A 19,032-nucleotide genomic window follows, 5' to 3' on the forward strand; every position below is an offset into this window, starting at 1 on the left:
TCATTACCATATGTCTCATCTATCTACCATGGTGTGATTGAGCATGCGGAGACTCTCACTTCCTATAATTTGGTGTGATTGTCTCTTAGTAGATAGCCTACCCTATTGGACACTTTTCTTGCAAATCAATATGAAGATGAACATTAAAAAAATATTATTTAGATGAACTGATGATTTTACAGAATTCCTTTGACCTAGTTTTAGAAAATTAGGGTACTTGATAGAAATTTTAAAGAGATGGCTTATGTTCGACCAGAAAGATCTAATAAAATTAGAATCAAGAATAGTGCCCACTCCTTGTAGAATATTAAGTACCACATAGGTTAGGAAAAGAGTACAGTGAGATTTATTGCCTTGCAAGCAAGTGATTGCATTTTGAAGAAAAAATAAGCTTGGTAAAAGTTAATGATCAAAGAAAACATTTCACTCAAGGTTGGGAGTGAGTTCCAAAATCTTGTTGTCTAGACATTTGACCACAAGTTTCACTGTGCACCATGAATAGATGGGGTTATGAACAAAAAATAAATAATTCTATTATAAGATTAGAAAATATATGATTAACCTGTTTAGGTGAATAAGACTTCAAATATAAAACATAATATAGATGTTGATCTCTTTCTTGCTAGATGCAAATTGTCATCAGCCAAGTATAGGTTAAAAAAATGCGTCTGTAGACCAGCTTGCTTAAACTTTGTTAATTAATGACAAAAGAATTATTGCTTTGGATGAACTTGCGCAAAGAAAGTTAGATGGAGAATGTTTAGTTTTAAAAGAAGACTCCATAATCAGAACTTCCTTTTGTGCAAGGATTTCAATCGTTTTTGGGAGGAATACTTTTTTGTGGTGACTGATTTTAAAGATTGAAAAATATGTAATTTCTAGCTACAAGGTAATCTTTTTCTTACATATAGAACTTTGTCTTAGATGGTATAAAAAGGCTAAGAGAAAAAATAAAGTTGCTGATTAAATTCTAGGCCAGGAGTCATCTTCTCTCCAGTGACTGGGCAGGCAGGTACAGAAAAGAGGACAGGGAACACCAGGGTGACAGAACAAATGGAACAGGGCCCACCAGGGCCCCACCTGCACCCAGGAGCTAGGAAGCACTACAGCAGGGTCTGTGCACTGATCCTGCCAGGGGAGAACTGCTCAGCAGGGAGTAATTTGACACCCAGGTTTAGAAGTGAGGCTCCATCTTCTCTCCAGGGACTGAGCAGGCATGTACAGCCAGGAACACAAGGAACACCTGAGTGCCAGAATAGCCAGGCAGGGTCTGTCAGGGCTCCACCTGCACCCAGGAGCTGGCAGAACCACAGCTGTCTGTGCACCGATCCTGTCAAGGGAGAACTGCTCTGCAAGAAGTGATTTGATTCCCAGGTTTAGAGTTGAGGCTGCCACTTTCTCTCCAGTGATTGAGCGAGCAGGTACAGACAGGAGCACAGGGAACACCAGAGTGCAAGAACAGCTGGGACAGGGTGTGCCACAGCTCTATGTGCATCCAGGAGCTGGGTAGCACCACAACACTCTGTGCCAGGGTAGAGCTAGTCACCCAGGGGTGCTGAGACAGGCTTGCAAGTCCATAGGAGGGACAAGGACCAAGCAGAGACAATAGGACCAACTAATAATACCAGAGATAACCAGATGGCAAAAGGCAAGCATAGGAATGCTACCAACAGAAATTGAGGCGACGTGGCACCATCTGAACCCAGTAACCCACAACAAGAAGTCCTGGATACCCCAAGACACCAGAAAAGCAAGATTTGGATTTAAAATCACAATTCATGATGCTGATAGAGGGCTTCAAGAATGACATAGATAACGCCCTTAAAGAAATACAGGAAAACACAGGTAAACAGGTAAAAGCCCTTAAAAAATTACAGGAAAGCAAAACCAAACAGGTGAAGGAATTGAACAAAAACATCCAGGATCTAAGGAAGTAGAAACAATAGAGAAATCACAAAGAAAAACAACTCTGGACATAGAAAACCTAGGAAAGAAGTCAGGAGTCATAGATGCAAACATCAACAACAGAATACAAGAGATAGAAGAGAGAATCTCAAATGCAGAAGATACTATAGAAAGCATTGACACAACAGTCAAAGAAACTGCAAAATGCAAAAAGCGCCTATGCCAAAACATCCAGAAAATCCAGGACAAAATGAAAAGACCAAAACTAAGGATTATGGGTATAGAAGAGAGTGAAGACTCCTGACTTAAAGGGCCAGTAAATATCTTCAACAAAATTATTGAAGAAAATTTCCCTAACCTAAAGAAAGAGATATCCATGGACATACAAGAAGCCTACTTGCCCACCGCCATTTGCACCGGGGAGTCTGGCAGCTCCACAGCTTTCTGTGCACAGTCCTCCAGAAGAGAGTGATCTCCCAGCAGTGCTTTCACTTCTGAGCACAGAGGTGAGATCTCTACCTTCTCTGTGGAGAGGAACAGCTGGGAGCACACAGGACATAGATCAGTGGAGCAACTGGGAAAGAAGTCTTCCCACTGCCAATTTGTACCAGGGAGCCAGGCAGCTCCACAGCCTTCTGTGCCTGACACACCAGGAGAGAGTGATCTCCCAACAGCTCTTTCACTTCTGTGCATGGAGTTGAGGTCTCCACGTTCTCTCTTGAGTTGAACAGCTAGCAGCACACAGGGCATAAGATCAGTGCAGCAGCTGGGACAGAGGTCTTCAGGCTACCATTTTCACCAGGGAGCCAAGCAGCTCCACAGCCTTTTCTGCACAGACACTGCCAGAAGAGAGTTGATCTCCCAGGAGTACAGACACAGGCTTACAGGCCCACAGGAGGAACAAGCTCCAGCCAGAGACAGCAAGACCAACTAGCACCAGAGATAACCAGGTGGCAAAAGGCAAGAACAAGAATCCTACCAACAGAAAATAAGGCTACTTGTCAATATCAGAACCCAGTTCTCCCGCCACAGTCCCCAACTCACCAGAAAAGCAAGACTCGGCTTTAAAATCTTATTTCATGGTGCTGATAGAGGGCGCATCAAGAAGGACATAAATAACTCCCTTAAAGAAATAAAGGAGAACATGGGTCAACAGGCAGAAGCCCTTAAGAGGAAACACGGCGGCTGCGGCGGCAGCGGCGGCAGTGGCGGTGGCGGCGGCTGCGGGGGTGACGGTGGCGGTGGCGGCAGTGCAGCAGTGGCTGGTCCAGCTGAAGGGCCATCAGCAGTGGAACTAAGGCGACACAGGGTCCAGTTAGGCCCTGTGCCCACGACCAGTGACCTTCTCTGGCCAGCCGGGCTGCAAGCAGCTGCGGATTTGCAGTGCCTTTTGCTGCACGGAAGCCACTTCAGAACTCGGCCTCCCGCCAGTCAGGAGAGGCTCACCTCCATCTTGGTTTCGGACTCCAGAGAGATCGGACAGACTGAGGTACACAAAAATAACCCGAGGCCAACATTGCGGGGGTCTGAGCCCGACGAGCGTTGGCCTGCACCCAGGCCCTGGGCTGTTCGGGGGGGCCATGGGGGGGGGGCAACCCAGCCAGGAGGTTTTTTTGCCCTGGCCGGCACGCGCCGCCATTTTGCCTACAGGACCCAGAGTGCTCGGGAGGGCAGAGACGGCTAACAAAGCGGGGGGTCTAGGCCCCAACAAGCCCTGGACTGACCCCAGGAACTGGGCGGCTTGGTGGGCCATCTGTGTGTCAACCCGCCCAGGAGGTTGTTAGCCCAGCAGACTCTCCCGGCGCTTTCAGGGAACGTGAACGCCCATGCCCGCCATCCTGGTGACCTGGCAGAACCCGTTGACAGTCATAGCCCGAGGGGAACTTTGCTCAGACCTTGGCCTCCCAGGCTTCTGCATGGACCCAGGGACTGGGCGGCCAGGCTAACCTTGTGTGCACCAGCCCGGTTGGGGGATCAGCTGCCCAGTGGAGTGATCAGCACGCAGGTGAGGTCCCAGCAGTGTACACCGTCTGCGCTCCCTGGGGGTGCACACGGGCTCCATCTGGTTCACAGACACATTCTGGGTCAAAGCACACTAGAGCTGCAAGGGCACCCAAGAACACATCAGCAGGCCAGCGGGGAGAAGTCGGTGTGCTCCGGTGAATCCAGCGGGCCCCAGCGGGAGCCTTCAGGTGCCGGCTTTGGGATCTGAACGACCAGGGCCACAGCGCTCGGTCTCCAGGAAGTGCGGGAGACCCGGTATGCACCCAGAGACAGTCTGGGAGCTTGCAGCGCGGCTTGCTCCTGCGGCCCAGAGCTTGGGTCCCAGTCCAGAGGCGTCTGGCGGGAGCCCTCAGCTCAACTCTCTCCGCTTCCAGATCCAGATCACCCTGGGTGGCAACACCCAGGTCCTCTCCAGGTCCTGCAAGAGGCAGGAGGGGCTTCTAGACAGGCAGTTGGGAGAAGTCAGTGTGCTCCGGTGAATCCAGCGGGCACCAGCGGGAGCCTTCGGGTGTCTGCTTTGGGATATGAACAGCCTGGGCAACAACACCCTGTCTCCAGGCAGTGCAGGAGGTAAGCTGTGCACCAGAGGCCACCTGGGAAGGGGCAGCTTGCACTGGTGAGTCCAGCACTGACAAGACCAACTAACACCAGTAAGAACTAGATGGCAAAAGGCAAACGCAGGAAAACATCACTAACAGAAATCAAGGCATTTTGGCAACATCTGAACCCAATTCTCCTCTACCAGCATGTACTGGATACCCCATCACACCAGTAAAACAAGATTTGGATTTAAAATCACTGGTCATGATGCTGAACAAAAGCCAATAATGAGGAAATGCAAAAAACACTTAAAGAAATACAGGAGAACTTTGGTCAACAGGGTGAGGTCATGAAAGAGGAAACACAAAAATATCTTAAAGAATTACAAGAAAGCACAAACAAGCAAGTGAAGGAGCTAAGCAAAACCATCCAGGATCTAAAATCAGAAGTAGAAACAACTAAGAAAACTCAAAGGGAGACAACTTTGGAGATAGAAAGCCTTGAGAAGAAATCAGGGGACAGAGATGCAAATATCAACAACAGAATACAAGAGATAGAAGAAAGAATCTCAGATGCTGAAGATTCCATAGAAACCATGGACTCAACAGTTAAAGAAAATGCAAAATGCGAAAAGCTTGTAACCCAAAATATCCAGGAAATCCAGGACACAATGAGAAGACCAAACCTAAGGATTATAGGCATAGATGAGAGTGAAGATTTACAACTTAAAGGGCCAGCAAATATCTTCAATAAAATTATGGAAGAAAACTTCCCTAACCTAAAGAGATGCCCATGAATATACAAGAAGCCTACTGAACTCCAAACAGACTGGACCAGAACAGAAATACTTCCCGTCACATAATAATCAAAACACCAAATGTTCTAAACAAAGAAAGAATATTAAAGGCAGTAAGAAAAAAAGGCCAAGTAACATATAAAAAAAGACCTATCAGAATCACAGCAGACTTTTCACCTGAGACTATGAAGGCTAGAAGGTCCTGGGCAGATCTCATGAAGACTCTAAGAGAACACAAATGCCAGCCAAAACTACTATATCCAGCAAAACTCTCAATCACCGTAGATGGAGAAACTAAGATATTTCATGACAAAACCAAGTTTACCCAATATCTATCCACAAACCCAGCCCTACAAAGGATTATAGGAGGAAAACACCAATACAAGGAGGGAAACTTCACCCTGGAAAAAGCAAGATAGTAACCTTTCATCAAACCCAAAAGAAGTTAAGCAATCAAAATAACGTCAAAAGTGATAGGTAGTAACAATCACTATTCCTTAATATCTCTTAACATCAATGGACTTAATGCCCCAATAAAAAGACATACACTAACTGACTGGATACGTAAACAGGACCCTACATTTTGCTGCTTACAGGAAACGCACCTCAGGGTCAAAGACAAACACTACCTTAGAGTAAAAGGCTGGAAGACAATTTTACAAGCAAATGGTCTCAGGAAACAAGCTGGAGTAGCCATTTTAATATCAGATAAAATTGACTTTCAACCCAAAGTCATCAAAAGAGACTCTGAGGGACACTTCTTGCTGGTCAAAGGAAAAATACAACAAGAAGAACTCTCAATCCTGAACATCTATGCTCCAAATGCAAGGGCACCCTCTTTCGTAAAAGAAATTTTATTAAAGCTCAAAGCACACATTGCACGTAAAACAATAATTGTGGGTGACTTCAACACTGCACTTTCCTCAATGGACCGATCAGGAAAACAGAAACTAAACAGGGACACAATGAAACTAATTGAAGCTTTGGACCAATTAGATTTAACAGATATATATAGAACATTCTATCCTAAAGCAAAAGAATATACCTTTTTCTCAGCACCTCATGGTACCTTCTCCAAAATCGACCATATAATTGGTCACAAGACAGACCTCAACAAATATAAGAAGATCGAACTAATCCCATGCCTCCTATCAGATCACTATGGAGTAAAAGTGGTCTTCAATAGCAACAAACACAACATAAAACCCACATACACGTGGAAACTGAACAATATTCTACTCAATGATACCTTGGTCAAGGAAGAAATAAGGAAAGAAATTAAAGACTTTTTAGAACACAATGAAAATGAAGACACAACATACCCAAATCTATGGGACACAATGAAAGCAGTGCTAAGAGGAAAACTCATAGCCCTGAGTGCCTCCAAAAAGAAAATGGAGAGAGCATACATTACCAGCTTAATGACACACCTGAAAGCCCTGGAACAAAAAGAAGCTATTTCACCCAGGAGGAGTAGAAGGTAGGAAATCATCAAACTCAGGGCCGAAATCAATCAAGTAGAAACAAAGAGAACCATATAGAGAATCAACAAAACCAGGAGCTGGTTCTTTGAGAAAATCAACAAGATAGATAAACCCTTAGCCAGACTGACCAAAGGGCACAGAGAAAGTATCCAAATTAACAAACTTAGAAATGAAAAGGGAGATATAACAACGGAAACTGAGGAAATCCAAAAAATCATCAGATCCTACTACAAGAGCCTGTACTCAACACAACTGGAGAATCTGGAGGAAATGGACAATTTCCTTGACAGATACCAAATACCAAAATTAAATCAGGACCAACTAGACCATCTATACAGTCCCATAATGCCTAAAGAAATAGAAGGAGTCATAGAAAGTCTTCCAACCAAAAAAAGCACAGGACCAGATGGTTTCAGTGCAGAATTCTATCAGACCTTCAAAGAAGAGTTAACACCAATACTCTTCAAACTATTCCACAAGATAGAAACAGAAGGAACACTACCCAATTCCTTCTATGAAGACACAATTACGCTGATACCAAAACCACACAAAGATCCAACAAAGAAAGAGAACTTCAGACCAATTTCCCTTATGAACATCGATGCAAAAATACTCAATAAAATTCTTGCCAACAGAATCCAAGAACACATCAAAACGATCATCCACCATGATCAAGTAGGCTTTATCTCGGGAATGCAGGGTTGGTTCAATATATGGAAATCTATCAATGCAATCCACTACATAAACAAACTCAAAAAAAAAATCACAGGGTCATTTCATTGGATGCTGAAAAAGCATTTGACAAAATTCAGCATCCTTTCATGCTTAAAGTCTTGGAGAGAACAGGAATTCAAGGCCCATACCAAAACACAGTAAAAGCAATATACAGCAAACCGGTAGCCAGCATCAAACTAAATGGAGAGAAACTTGAAGCAATCCCACTGAAATCAGGGACCAGACAAGGCTGCCCCCTTTCTCCTTATCTTTTCAATATTGTACTTGAGGTAGTAGCTCAGGATATTCGACAACATAAGGAGGTCAAAGTGATACAAATTGGAAAGGAAGAAGTCAAACTATCATTATTTGCAGAGGACATGTTGGTTTGCCTAAGTGACTCAAAAAACTCCACTAGAGAGCTCCTACAGCTGATAAACAACTTCAGCAAAGTGGCAGGTTATAAAATCAACTCAAGCAAATCCGTGGCCTTCCTATACTCAAAGGATAAGCAGGCTGAGAAAGAAATTAGGGAAATGACCCCCTTCACAATAGCTACAAACAGTATAAAGTATCTTGGGGTGACTCTTACCAAACATGTGAAAGATCTGTATGACAAGAATTTCAAGACTCTGAAGAAGGAAATGGAAGAAGACCTCAAAAAATGGGAAAACCTCCCATTCTCATGGATCGGTAGAATCAATATAGTTAAAATGGCCATTTTGCTAAAAGTAATATACAGATTCAATGTAATACCCATCAAAATCCCAACTCAATACTTCACAGAGTTAGAAAGAGCAATTACCAAATTCATCTGGAACAACAAAAAACCCAGGATAGCTAAAACTATTCTCAGCAACAAAAGAAAGTCTGGGGGAATCAGTATCCCTGACCTCAAGCAATACTACAGAGCAATAGTGTTAAAAACTGCATGGTATTGGTACAGTGACAGGCAGGAGGATCAATGGAACAGAATTGAAGATCCAGAAATGAACCCACACACCTATGGCCACTTGATCCTCGACAAAGAGGCTGAAAACATCCAATGGAAAAAAGATAGCCTTTTCAACAAATGGTACTGGTTCAACTGGAGGTCAGCATGCAGAAGAATGCGAATTGATCCATCCTTGTCTCCTTGTACTAAGCTCAAATCCAAATGTATCAAGGACCTCCACATAAAGCCAGACACTCTGAAGCTAATAGAAAAGAAACTGGGGAAGACCCTTGAGGACATCGGTACAGGGAGAAAGTTTCTGAACAGAACACCAATAGTGTATGCTCTAAGATCAAGAATTGACAAATGGGACCTCATAAAATTACAAAGTTTCTGTATGCAAAGGACACCATCAAGAGGACAAATCGGCAACCAACAAATTGGGAAAAGATCTTCACCAATCCTACATCAGATAGAGGGCTAATATCCAATATATATAAAGAACTCAAGAAGTTAGACTCCAGAAAGCCAAACAACCCTATTAAAAAATGGGGTACAGAGTTAAACAAAGAATTCTCACCTGAAGAACTTCGGATGGCAGAGAAGCATCTTAAAAAATGCTCAACTTCATTAGTCATTAGGGAAATGCAAATCAAAACAACCCTGAGATTTCACCTTACACCAGTCAGAATGGCTAAGATTAAAAATTCAGGAGACAGCAGGTGTTGGAGAGGGTGTGGAGAAAGAGGAACACTCCTCCACTGCTGGTGGGCTTGCAAATTGGTACAACCACTCTGGAAATCATTCTGATGGTTCCTCCGAAAACTGGGTACCTCATTTCCAAACTAGATCCTGCTATACCACTCCTGGGCATATACCCAGAGGATTCCCCACCATGTAATAAGGATACATGCTCTACTATGTTCATAGCAGCCCTATTTATAATTGCCAGATGCTGGAAAGCACCCAGGTATCCCTTAACAGAAGAGTGGATGCAAAAAATGTGGTATATCTACACAATGGAGTACTATTCAGCCATTAGAAACAATGAATTCATGAAATTCTTAGGCAAATGGATGGAGCTAGAGAACATCATACTAAGTGAGGTAAGCCAGTCTCAAAATGTGAATCATGGTGTATGCACTCACTAATAAGTGGATATTAACCTAGAAAACTGGAATACCCAAAACATAATCCACACATCAAATGTGGTACAAGAAGAAAGGAGGAGTGGCCCCTGGTTCTGGAAAGACTCAGTGAAACAGTATTTGGCAAAACCAGAACGTGGAAGTGGGAAGGGGTGGGTGGGAGGACAGGGGAAGAGAAGGGGGCTTACGGGACTTTCGGGGAGTGGGGGGCTAGAAAAGGGGAATTCATTTTAAATGTAAATAAAAAATTATATCAAAGAAAAAAAGAATAAAAAGAGGAAACACAAAAATCTCCTAAAGAATTACAGGAAAACACAAACAATCAAGGGAAGGAACTGAACAAAACCATCCAGGATCTTAAAGTTGAAGTAGAAACAATAAAGAAATCACAAAGTGAGACATCTCCAGAGATAGAAAACCTTGGAAAGAATTCAGGAGTCATAGATGCAAGCATCAACAACAGAATACAAGAGATAGAAGAAGGAATTCAAGTGCTGAAGATACCATAGAAATCATTGAATCAACAGTCAAAGGAAATGCAAAATGCATAAAGCTTGTAACCCAAAACATCTGGGAAATCCAGGTCACAATGAGAAGACCAAACCTAAGGATTAAAGGTATAGAAGAGAATGAAGATTTATAACTTAAAGGGTCGGCAAATATCTTCAACAAAATTATAGAAGAAAACTTCCCTAAACTAAAGAAAGAGATGCCCATGAACATACAAGAAGCCTTCAGAACTCCAAACAGACTGGACCCAAACAGAAAGTCCTCCCATCACATAATAATCAAAACACCAAATGCACTAAACAAATAAAGAATATTAAAAGCAGTAAGGGAAAGGGGGGCATGTAATTTATAAAGGCACACCTGTCAGAATTACACCAGACTTCTCACCAAAGACGATGAAAGCCAGAAGATCCTGGCCACATCTCATACAGACCCTAAGAGAACACAAATGCCAGCCCAGACTACTATACCCAGCAAAACTCTCAATCACCATAGATGGAGAAACCAAGATATTCCCTGATAAAACCAAATGTATACAATATCTTTCCACAAATCCAGCCCTACAAAGGATAATAGATGGAAAACACCAACACAAGGAGAGAAACCACACACTAGAAATAGCAAGAAAGTAATCTTCTTCTAACAAACCCAAAGATGATAACCACACAAACATTAAAATAACATCAAAAATAACAGGCAGCTACAATCATTATTCCTTAATATCTCTTAACATCAGTGGACTCAATTCCCCAATAAAAAGACATAGGCTTCCGGTTTCTGTCTCTGGCTTGGGACCATCCTCAGCCACAGCGCACTATCTCCAAGTAGCACAGGAAGGTAGGTATGTATCCAACAGCCTAGAGCAGACAGTCATCTCAGAGGAGACCTGCCCTGCAGCTCAGAGAAAGCAGCCAGAAACCCTGAGGACACAAGAAACTAAAAGAAGCCTAGGACAGGAGTCTTCTGTTTTCACCCCACACCCAGAATTGATCGTGGCCACAGAGCTATATACCCAAAAGCAACCATAAGAGAGTGGGTCTAACAGGAGAAACTACAGGCTTGTGTACACAGAACTGGTCTCCCAGGAGCACAGATACAGAGGCTTGCATGAGAGATAAGCCACCATCAAAGACACCAACACCAGCTAACACCAGAGATAACCAAATGGCAAAAGGCAAACTCAAGAACATTACCAACAGAAATCAAGGCAACATAACACCATCTGAACCAAGTTCTCCTACAACAGCAAGTCCTGGATACCCCCAACATACCAGAAAAGCAAGATCTGGATTTAAAATCACATCACCTGAGGCTGATAGAGGATTAAAAGAAGAACATCAATAACTCCATTAAAAAAAACAGGAGAACATGAGTCAACAGGTAGAAAGCCTTAAAAAGAAAACACAAAAATCTCTTAAAGAAATAGAGAAGAACATGGGTCAACAGGTAGAAACCCTTAAGGTGGAAACACAAAAATTTCTTAAAGAATTACAGGAAAACACAAACAAACAAGTGAAGGAACTGAACAAAACCATCCAGGATCTAAAAACAGAAGTAGAAACATCAAAGAAATCACATAGGGAGACAACTTTGGAGATATAAAACCTTGGAAAGAATTCAGGAGTCATAGATGCAAACATCAACAACAGAATACAAGATGGAAGAGAGAATCTCAGATGCTGAAGATACCATAAAAAGCATTGACTCAACAGCTAAAGAAAATGCAAAATGCAAAAAGCACCTAACCCAAAACATCCAGGAAACTGTTCATTGTTCAGCTTCCCTGTCTATGTGGACTTTCTGTTTTTGTTGCTAGTGAAACTCGCTAGTTACTCCATAGCGATCTGATAGGAGGCATGGAATTAGTTCAATCTTCTTATATCTGTTGACGTCTGTTTTGTGACCAATTATATGGTCAGTTTTGGAAAAGGTACCATGAGGTCCTGAGAAGAAGGTATATTCTTTTGATTTAGCATGATGTCCCTCAATGGAGGAATGGATACAGAAAATGTAGTATATTTTCACAATGGAAAACTACTCAGCATTTAAAAACAATTCATGGAATTCTTAGGCAAATGGTTGGAACTGGAAAATAACATTCTAAGTGAGGTAACCCAATCACAAAAGAACACACATGAAATGCAGTCACTGGTAAGTGGATATTAGCCCAGAAGCATGAAATAACCAAGATACATTTCACATATCAAATGATGCCCAAGAAGGAGAAAGAGCAAAGTATGGATACTTGGGTCCTTTGTAGAAAGGGGAACAAAATACCCACAGAAGGAGATACAAAGGCAAAGTGTGGAGCAGCATGTGAGGGAAAGACCATCCAGATACTACCCCACACAGGGATCCATCCCGCATACAATTACCAAACCCAGACACTATTATCAATGCCCACAAGTGCTTGCTGACTGGAGCTGGATATAGCTGTCACCTGGGAGGCTTTGCTAGTGCATGACAAATACAGAGGGGGACACTCTCAGCCAACCATTGAAGTGAGCACAGAGTCCCCAATGGAAGAGCTAGAGAAAGGACCTAAGGAGCTGAAGGGGTTTGCAGTGACATAGGAGGAACAACAATATGAGTCACCCAGTACTCCCAGATCTCCCAGGGACAAAATGTACACATGGAGTTACCCATGGCTCCAGACACATAGGCATCAGAGGATGGTCTTGCTAGACACCAAAGGGAAGAGAGGCCCTTGGTCCTGGAAAGTGTATAGGAATACCAGGACAGGGAAGTGGGGGAGGGTTGATTGGGGAAGGGGAGGTGGCTTATTGGATTTTTGGGGGAGGGGGGAACCAGGAAAGGGGACAACATTTGTAATGTAAATAAAGAAAATATCTAATAAAAAAAAAAGTTCTAGGCCAGCATGGTGTACAAAACAGAAAAACAAAGATGTTAAAGCTTTCTCATTGGAGTTTCACTCCATCTATTCAATATGTCTGTGTCTGTCTGTGTGCCTTTCTGTACATATGTATGGTATGTATTGGTATATATGAAGTTGGAGTTTGTTTTGCTTCATCTGTTCAGTGTGTGTGTGCTTGTGTGTATATGTGTGTTTGGGTGTGTATGTATGCATGTGTGTATTTGTGTATGTGTGTGTGTTTGTGTGTGTGTGTGTGTGTGTGTGTGTGTGTTTATTCTACTTTACTCTTTTCCTTCTCATCACTCTTCAAAGAGTTTATGGTTTTCAGAGTTTCTTGCCAGCCGCAGAGAATGCTGGCCTTGTTGAATCAGTATTTATTTATTCACAAAAAAAGTATGGTGAGGGATGAATCATTTACTCCAGAATCAACTCTCTTCAGTTTGCAAATCTAGCCTTCAGCACTAGTATTCATATGAGTATGATTTGTGTCTATGTTTGTAGAGAAGCAGTATGGGCACATACAGTGTGAGTTCTCTTCTTTCACCATGCGCTCTGGTACTTAAATTCATGTTGTCAAGATTGTGGAACAAGTACTGTCTTAGGGTTTTACTGCTGCGAACAGACAACATGACCAAGGTAACTCTTATAAGGACAACATTTAATTGGGGCTGGCTTACAGGTTCAGCAGTTCAGTCCATTATTATCAAGGCAGAAACATGGCAGCATCCAGACAGGCATGGTGCAGGAGGAGCTGAGAGTTCAACATCTTCATCTGAAGGCTTCTAGCAGAATACTCCCTTCCAGGCAGCTAGGACTAAGGTATTAAAGCTCCACACCCACAGTGACATATCTACCCCAACAAGGCCATAGCTCTTAATAGTGCTACTCCCTGGCCCAAGCATATACAAATCATCACGAGTACTTTTACTGGTTGAACCATCTCACCAGTCCTCATATTCTAATTTTTTTAAAAAAAATTGTCTGGTGTGCATTTTTATGTGTATTGACATATATGTAGCTACACATAAATATAAAGGTGCACATGAACAAAGAGGCTCAAAGTTGATGTTGGGCATTTTTCTTTGATTGCTCCCCAGTTTATTTATTGAGACAGGATCAATCTTTCCCAAACCTGAAAACCTGGTGCTACCAGGTTCTGACTAGTCTAGCTAGCTAGCTTGACCTTGACCTCCTAAGATGGCCTCTGTTTTTGCCTACCCAGTGTAATTAATTAAGGGCAATTTCCACAATTGCTCAGATTGGGTGTCTGACCTGTGAATATGCCCTCCAGTCCTCAAACTTTTGCAGGCAGTGCTTTATCCACTGAACAATCAATCTCCCAAGCCCTTTTCTACTATATTTTGAAACTTAATCTTTTCCATATCTATGAGTTCAGTTCTCTTTGATATGTGTCTATTTTTGTACTTGAGTCACATACCTGTATGCTTTTGTTCTTCTTCTTTATAGACACTTATGTTGTTTAAAGTTCTTTCTTATGACAAACAATACTGCATTAAAAAGGATGAACAGGTCTCTTAGGCTTATATTCTTTGAGAATCACTCTCAGTTCTCAGTGGAGTTTGTAATTATGGTGGAAGACTTGCTAAAACTACAGTTACCTGGCATATCTATAGAGACAGACTTTATTTTATGTATGTTTAGTGGAGGCTAATGATAATTCATTAACTTTTGTAAGTCTACCAAAGTATTTCTTTCATAAAATGTAATTTTATATATTTTTATTCATTAGTCTAAACAGGATTATATCAGATTGGATTAATACCAGAAAAAAAGTAATGCAATGAAAGATAGAGAAGTTGAAGAATATTAACAGCTTATGCTACCTACAGTGATAGAGGTGATCAAATAAATTAGAGCTAGGTATGGTGACACATGTCTTTAATCCCAGTAGTTTAGGACAGAGGCATGTGGATTTCTATAAGTCTGAGGCCAGGCAAGTCCCTCAAGAGAGGAATGGATACAGAAAATATGGTCCATTTACACAATGGAATATTACTTGGCTATTAAAAACAATGAATTTATGAAATTCTTAAGCAAATGGATGGAACTAGAAAATATCATTCTGAGTGAGGTAACCCAATCACAAAAGAGCACACATGGTATGCACTCACTGACAAGTGGCATTTAGCCCAGAAGCTTGGAATACCCAAGACACAATTCACAGATCAAATGAAACTGAAAAAGAAGGAAGAACAAAGTATGGATACTCTGGTCCTTCTTAGAAGGGGGAACAAAATTCCCACAGAAGGAGTTACAGAGACAAAGTGTAGAACAGAGTCTGAGGGAAAGACCACCCAGAGACTACCCCACCCAGGGATCCATCCCATATACAGTTACAAAAAACAGACACTATTGTAGATGCCCACAGTGCTTGCTGACCAGAGCCAGATATAGCTGTCACCTGGGAGGCTCTGCCAGTGCATGACAAATACAGAGGGGGACACTCTCAGCCAGCCATTGAGCTGAGCATAGGGTTCCCAGTGGAGGAGCTAGAGAAAGGACCCAAGGAGCTGAAGGGTTTGTAGTGCCATAGGAGGAACAACAAGATGAGCCACCCAGTACCCCCCAGAGATCCCAAGAACTAAACCATCAACAAAAGAATACACATGGAGATACCCATGGCTTCAGACACATAGGCAGCAGAGGATGGCCTTGTTGGACATCAAAGTGGGGAGAAGCTGTTTGTCCTTGGAAGGCTCCATGCTGCAGTGTAGGGGAATACCAGGACAGGGAAACAGGAGTGGCTTGATTGGGGAATAGGGGGAGGGGAGATGGGTTATAGGATTTTGAGGGGAAACCAGGAAAGGGGACAACATTTGAAATGTAAATAAAGAATATATCTAATAAAAAGAAGAAGGAGGAGGAGAAGGACAATGAGGAGGAGGAAGAGGAGGAAGACCTGCCAAGGCTGGTCCCCAGAAAAAAAATACCCTTTTTTCCTCTTTGAGTTCTCTACATGGTACACATGCATATATATACACAATACAATCACACACATAAAATAAAAATAAATACCTCTTTTAAAGTACTAGAAAACATATCACTAGCACAGTAAAATATTATTCAAATGAAATTCATTCCAGAGATTCAAATATATTTATAATCTGAATATATATTCAAATATACATTATATATTCTGTATAAAAGCAATGGTCCCTGCTTCTGGAACTTGGCACTATAAGTTAATCATCAAAGTTTGTTCAAAGAGTATGTGAATGATATTCTACTTTATATGCTGATATTTACCTCGGACAAGATCCAATAAGGTCCCTTCAGTATCATAAATGTTTAATCCTTCATGCATTGTGATCTTTATCAACCATTGTTCTACAGCTGCAATGTCTAAAAATAAAAGATAAATAACATTCATATGTCATGTTGGTGAAACTGGAAGCTTTGTGAACACTACTCTTTTACACTCATTTTGAGTATATGAATGTGTCAAATTTCACACATTTTTGTGCAAACATTTTTTGATTAAAATAATAAATAATTATAAAATTATGTTACTACCATAATAATGTATTTAATGCTAATAAGTTTAGATAATAATTTCTCTTTTAAAACTATGTCTAGGAAAATGAAATTCATAACCCCTTTGTTAAGTGGCATAATATTATTTTAGAATACCTGTTAGAGAAATGTACAGGACCTATGACAGCGGCAATGCTGAGTTTGATGAAACAGGTAAGGAAGAGTTAACAGCATTGCTCACAAAACTAGTTCTCAGAAATGAAGCAGAAGGGTTACTTCTAAACACATCCTATCAGCCGGTATTATCCTGAAAGGCAGACCATAAATAGAAAACTTAAAGCCAACATTCCTGGTAAACCTTAAGGTAAAATAACCCCAAGCAAATACGAGAATGGTGGGTACTGAAGAGAATGCTCATGTTAAGAGCACTTGCTACTCTTTTAGAGGATCTAGGTTCAGTTTTCAGCAACACAAGACCAACACATCCATCTCTAACTCCAGTTTCACACTTCAAACACCCTGTGAGATTCATATGTACATAATGGACCAGCCTATGTGCAGACTTATTTGGCCTAAGTGGAAGAGAAAGTGCATAACTTCACAGAGACTTGAACTATCAGGTGGGAGGGATACCCAGGGCATCCCCCACCTCCTCAGAGGAGAAGGGGAGGAATGAAGAGGAAGGGGTAATAGGAGGAGGTGATGTAGAGGGGGTAATGGAAAGGATGTAAAAAGAATAATTGAAAAAACAAATAAAATTAAATTTTTTTAAAAAATCTATAAAAATACTGAAAACCCCCAGTTTCTTTTCTATTAGTTTCAGTGTGCCTAGTTTTATGTGGAGGTCCTTGATCCACTTGGAGTTAATACAAGGAGATAAGAATGGATCAATTCGCATTCTCCTGCATGCTGACCTCCAGTTGAGCCAGCACCATTTGTTGAAAAGGCTATCTTTTTTCCACTGGATGTTTTCCGTTCCTTTGTCAAAGATCAAGTGACCATAGGTGTGTGGATTCATTTCTGGGTCTTCAATTCTATTCCATTGGTCCACTTGCCTGTCCCTGTACCAATACCATGCAGTTTTTAACACTATTGCTCTGTAGTACTGCTTGAGGTCTGGGATACTAATTCCCCCAGAAGACTTTTTACTATTGAGAATAGTTTTAGCTATCCTGGGTTTTTTGTTATTCCAGATAAATTTGAGAATTGCTTTTTCTAACTCTGTAAAAAACTGAGTTGGGATTTTGATGGGGATTGCATTGAATCTGTATATTGCTTTTGGCAAGATGGCCATTATGACTGTATTAATCCTGCCAATCCACGAGCATGGAAGATTTTATCATTTTCTGAGGTCTTCTTCTATTTCCTTCTTCAGAGACCTGAAGTTCAAGTCATATAGATCTTTCACTTGTTTGGTTAGAGCCACACCAAGATACTTTATATTGTTTGTGGCTATTGTGAAGGGAAAAGAAACTGGGGAAAACCCTTGAGGACATGGGCACAGGGGAAAAGTTCCTGAACAGAACACCAATAGCTTATGCTCTAAGATCAAGAAATTAACAAATGGGATCACATTAAATTACAAAGTTTCTGTAAGGCAAAGGACACTGTCAAAAGGACAAAACGGCAACCAACAAATTGGGAAAAGATCTTCACCAACTCTACATCCGATAGAGGGCTAATATCCAATATATACAAAGAACTCAAGAAGTTAGACCCCAGGGAACCAAATAACCCTATTAAAAAATGAGGTACACAGATGTCCTTCAACAGAGGAATGGATACAGAAACTGTGGTATATATACACAATGGAGTACTATTCAGCTATCAAAAACAATGAATTCATGAAATTCTTAGGCAAATGGATGGAACTAGAAAGTGTCATTCTGAGCGAGGTATCCCAGTCACAAAAGAAAGCACATGGTATGCACTCACTAATAAGTGGATGCTAGTTCAAAAGCTCAAAATAAACAAGTTGCAATTCACCCAGCACAGGAAGCTCCAGAAGAATGACTTAAGTGAGGGAGCTATGGTTCCTCTGAGAAACGGAACAAAATGCTCACAGGAACAACAAGGGAGGCAATGTGTGGAGCAGAGTCTGACGTAAAGGCCACCCAGCCAGTTCCCTACCTGGGAATTCATCCTATAAATAGTCAGCAAACCCAGACACTACGATGAGAAGCATGTACCAAAAGGAGCAAGCCATGGCTGTCTCCAGAGGGGCCCTGCCAGTGTCTTATGAATTCAGAAGCAAAACTAGCAACCAAGCTTGGACTGAGCTTGGGGTCCCCAACGGAGGATCTGGGGGGTTGTCTGGAGGAGCTGAATTGGTATATAGCCCCATGGGAAAAACAATGACTTTGGACACCCAGACACCCCAAGACTCCCAGGGACTGAATCATCAACCAAGGGGTATACATGGTTCCAGCCAAAAATGTGGCACAGGAATGCCTTTTTGGGCATCAGTGGGAGGAGTGGTCTTTGGTCAGGTAGAGGCTCAATAGAGGCCACAACAAAGGGAAACAGATGGGGTGCGAGGAAGTTGGGAGGGAGATGGGACTGTGTTGAGTAGAGGGGCATATACATGGAGGCAGGGGGAGGGAGGAGGGTTAGGGAAACGTTGGGGA

General features: G+C 41.9%; 1 protein-coding gene across 1 annotated transcript in view; it reads right to left on the reverse strand.

Moving 5' to 3' along the window:
* The window catches only part of Catsperb (cation channel sperm associated auxiliary subunit beta), a 204,910-nt gene that overhangs the window by 153,191 nt on the left and 32,687 nt on the right, over positions 1 to 19,032 (reverse strand). Inside the window, exon 5 of the mRNA XM_052186706.1 lies at positions 16,178 to 16,273. Coding sequence (XP_052042666.1) covers positions 16,178 to 16,273 — 96 coding nt within the window. The remainder of the gene's footprint in view (positions 1 to 16,177; positions 16,274 to 19,032) is intronic.

This window comes from Apodemus sylvaticus, chromosome 6 (assembly GCF_947179515.1).
Source record: "Apodemus sylvaticus chromosome 6, mApoSyl1.1, whole genome shotgun sequence".
Classification (NCBI taxonomy): domain Eukaryota; kingdom Metazoa; phylum Chordata; class Mammalia; order Rodentia; family Muridae; genus Apodemus; species Apodemus sylvaticus.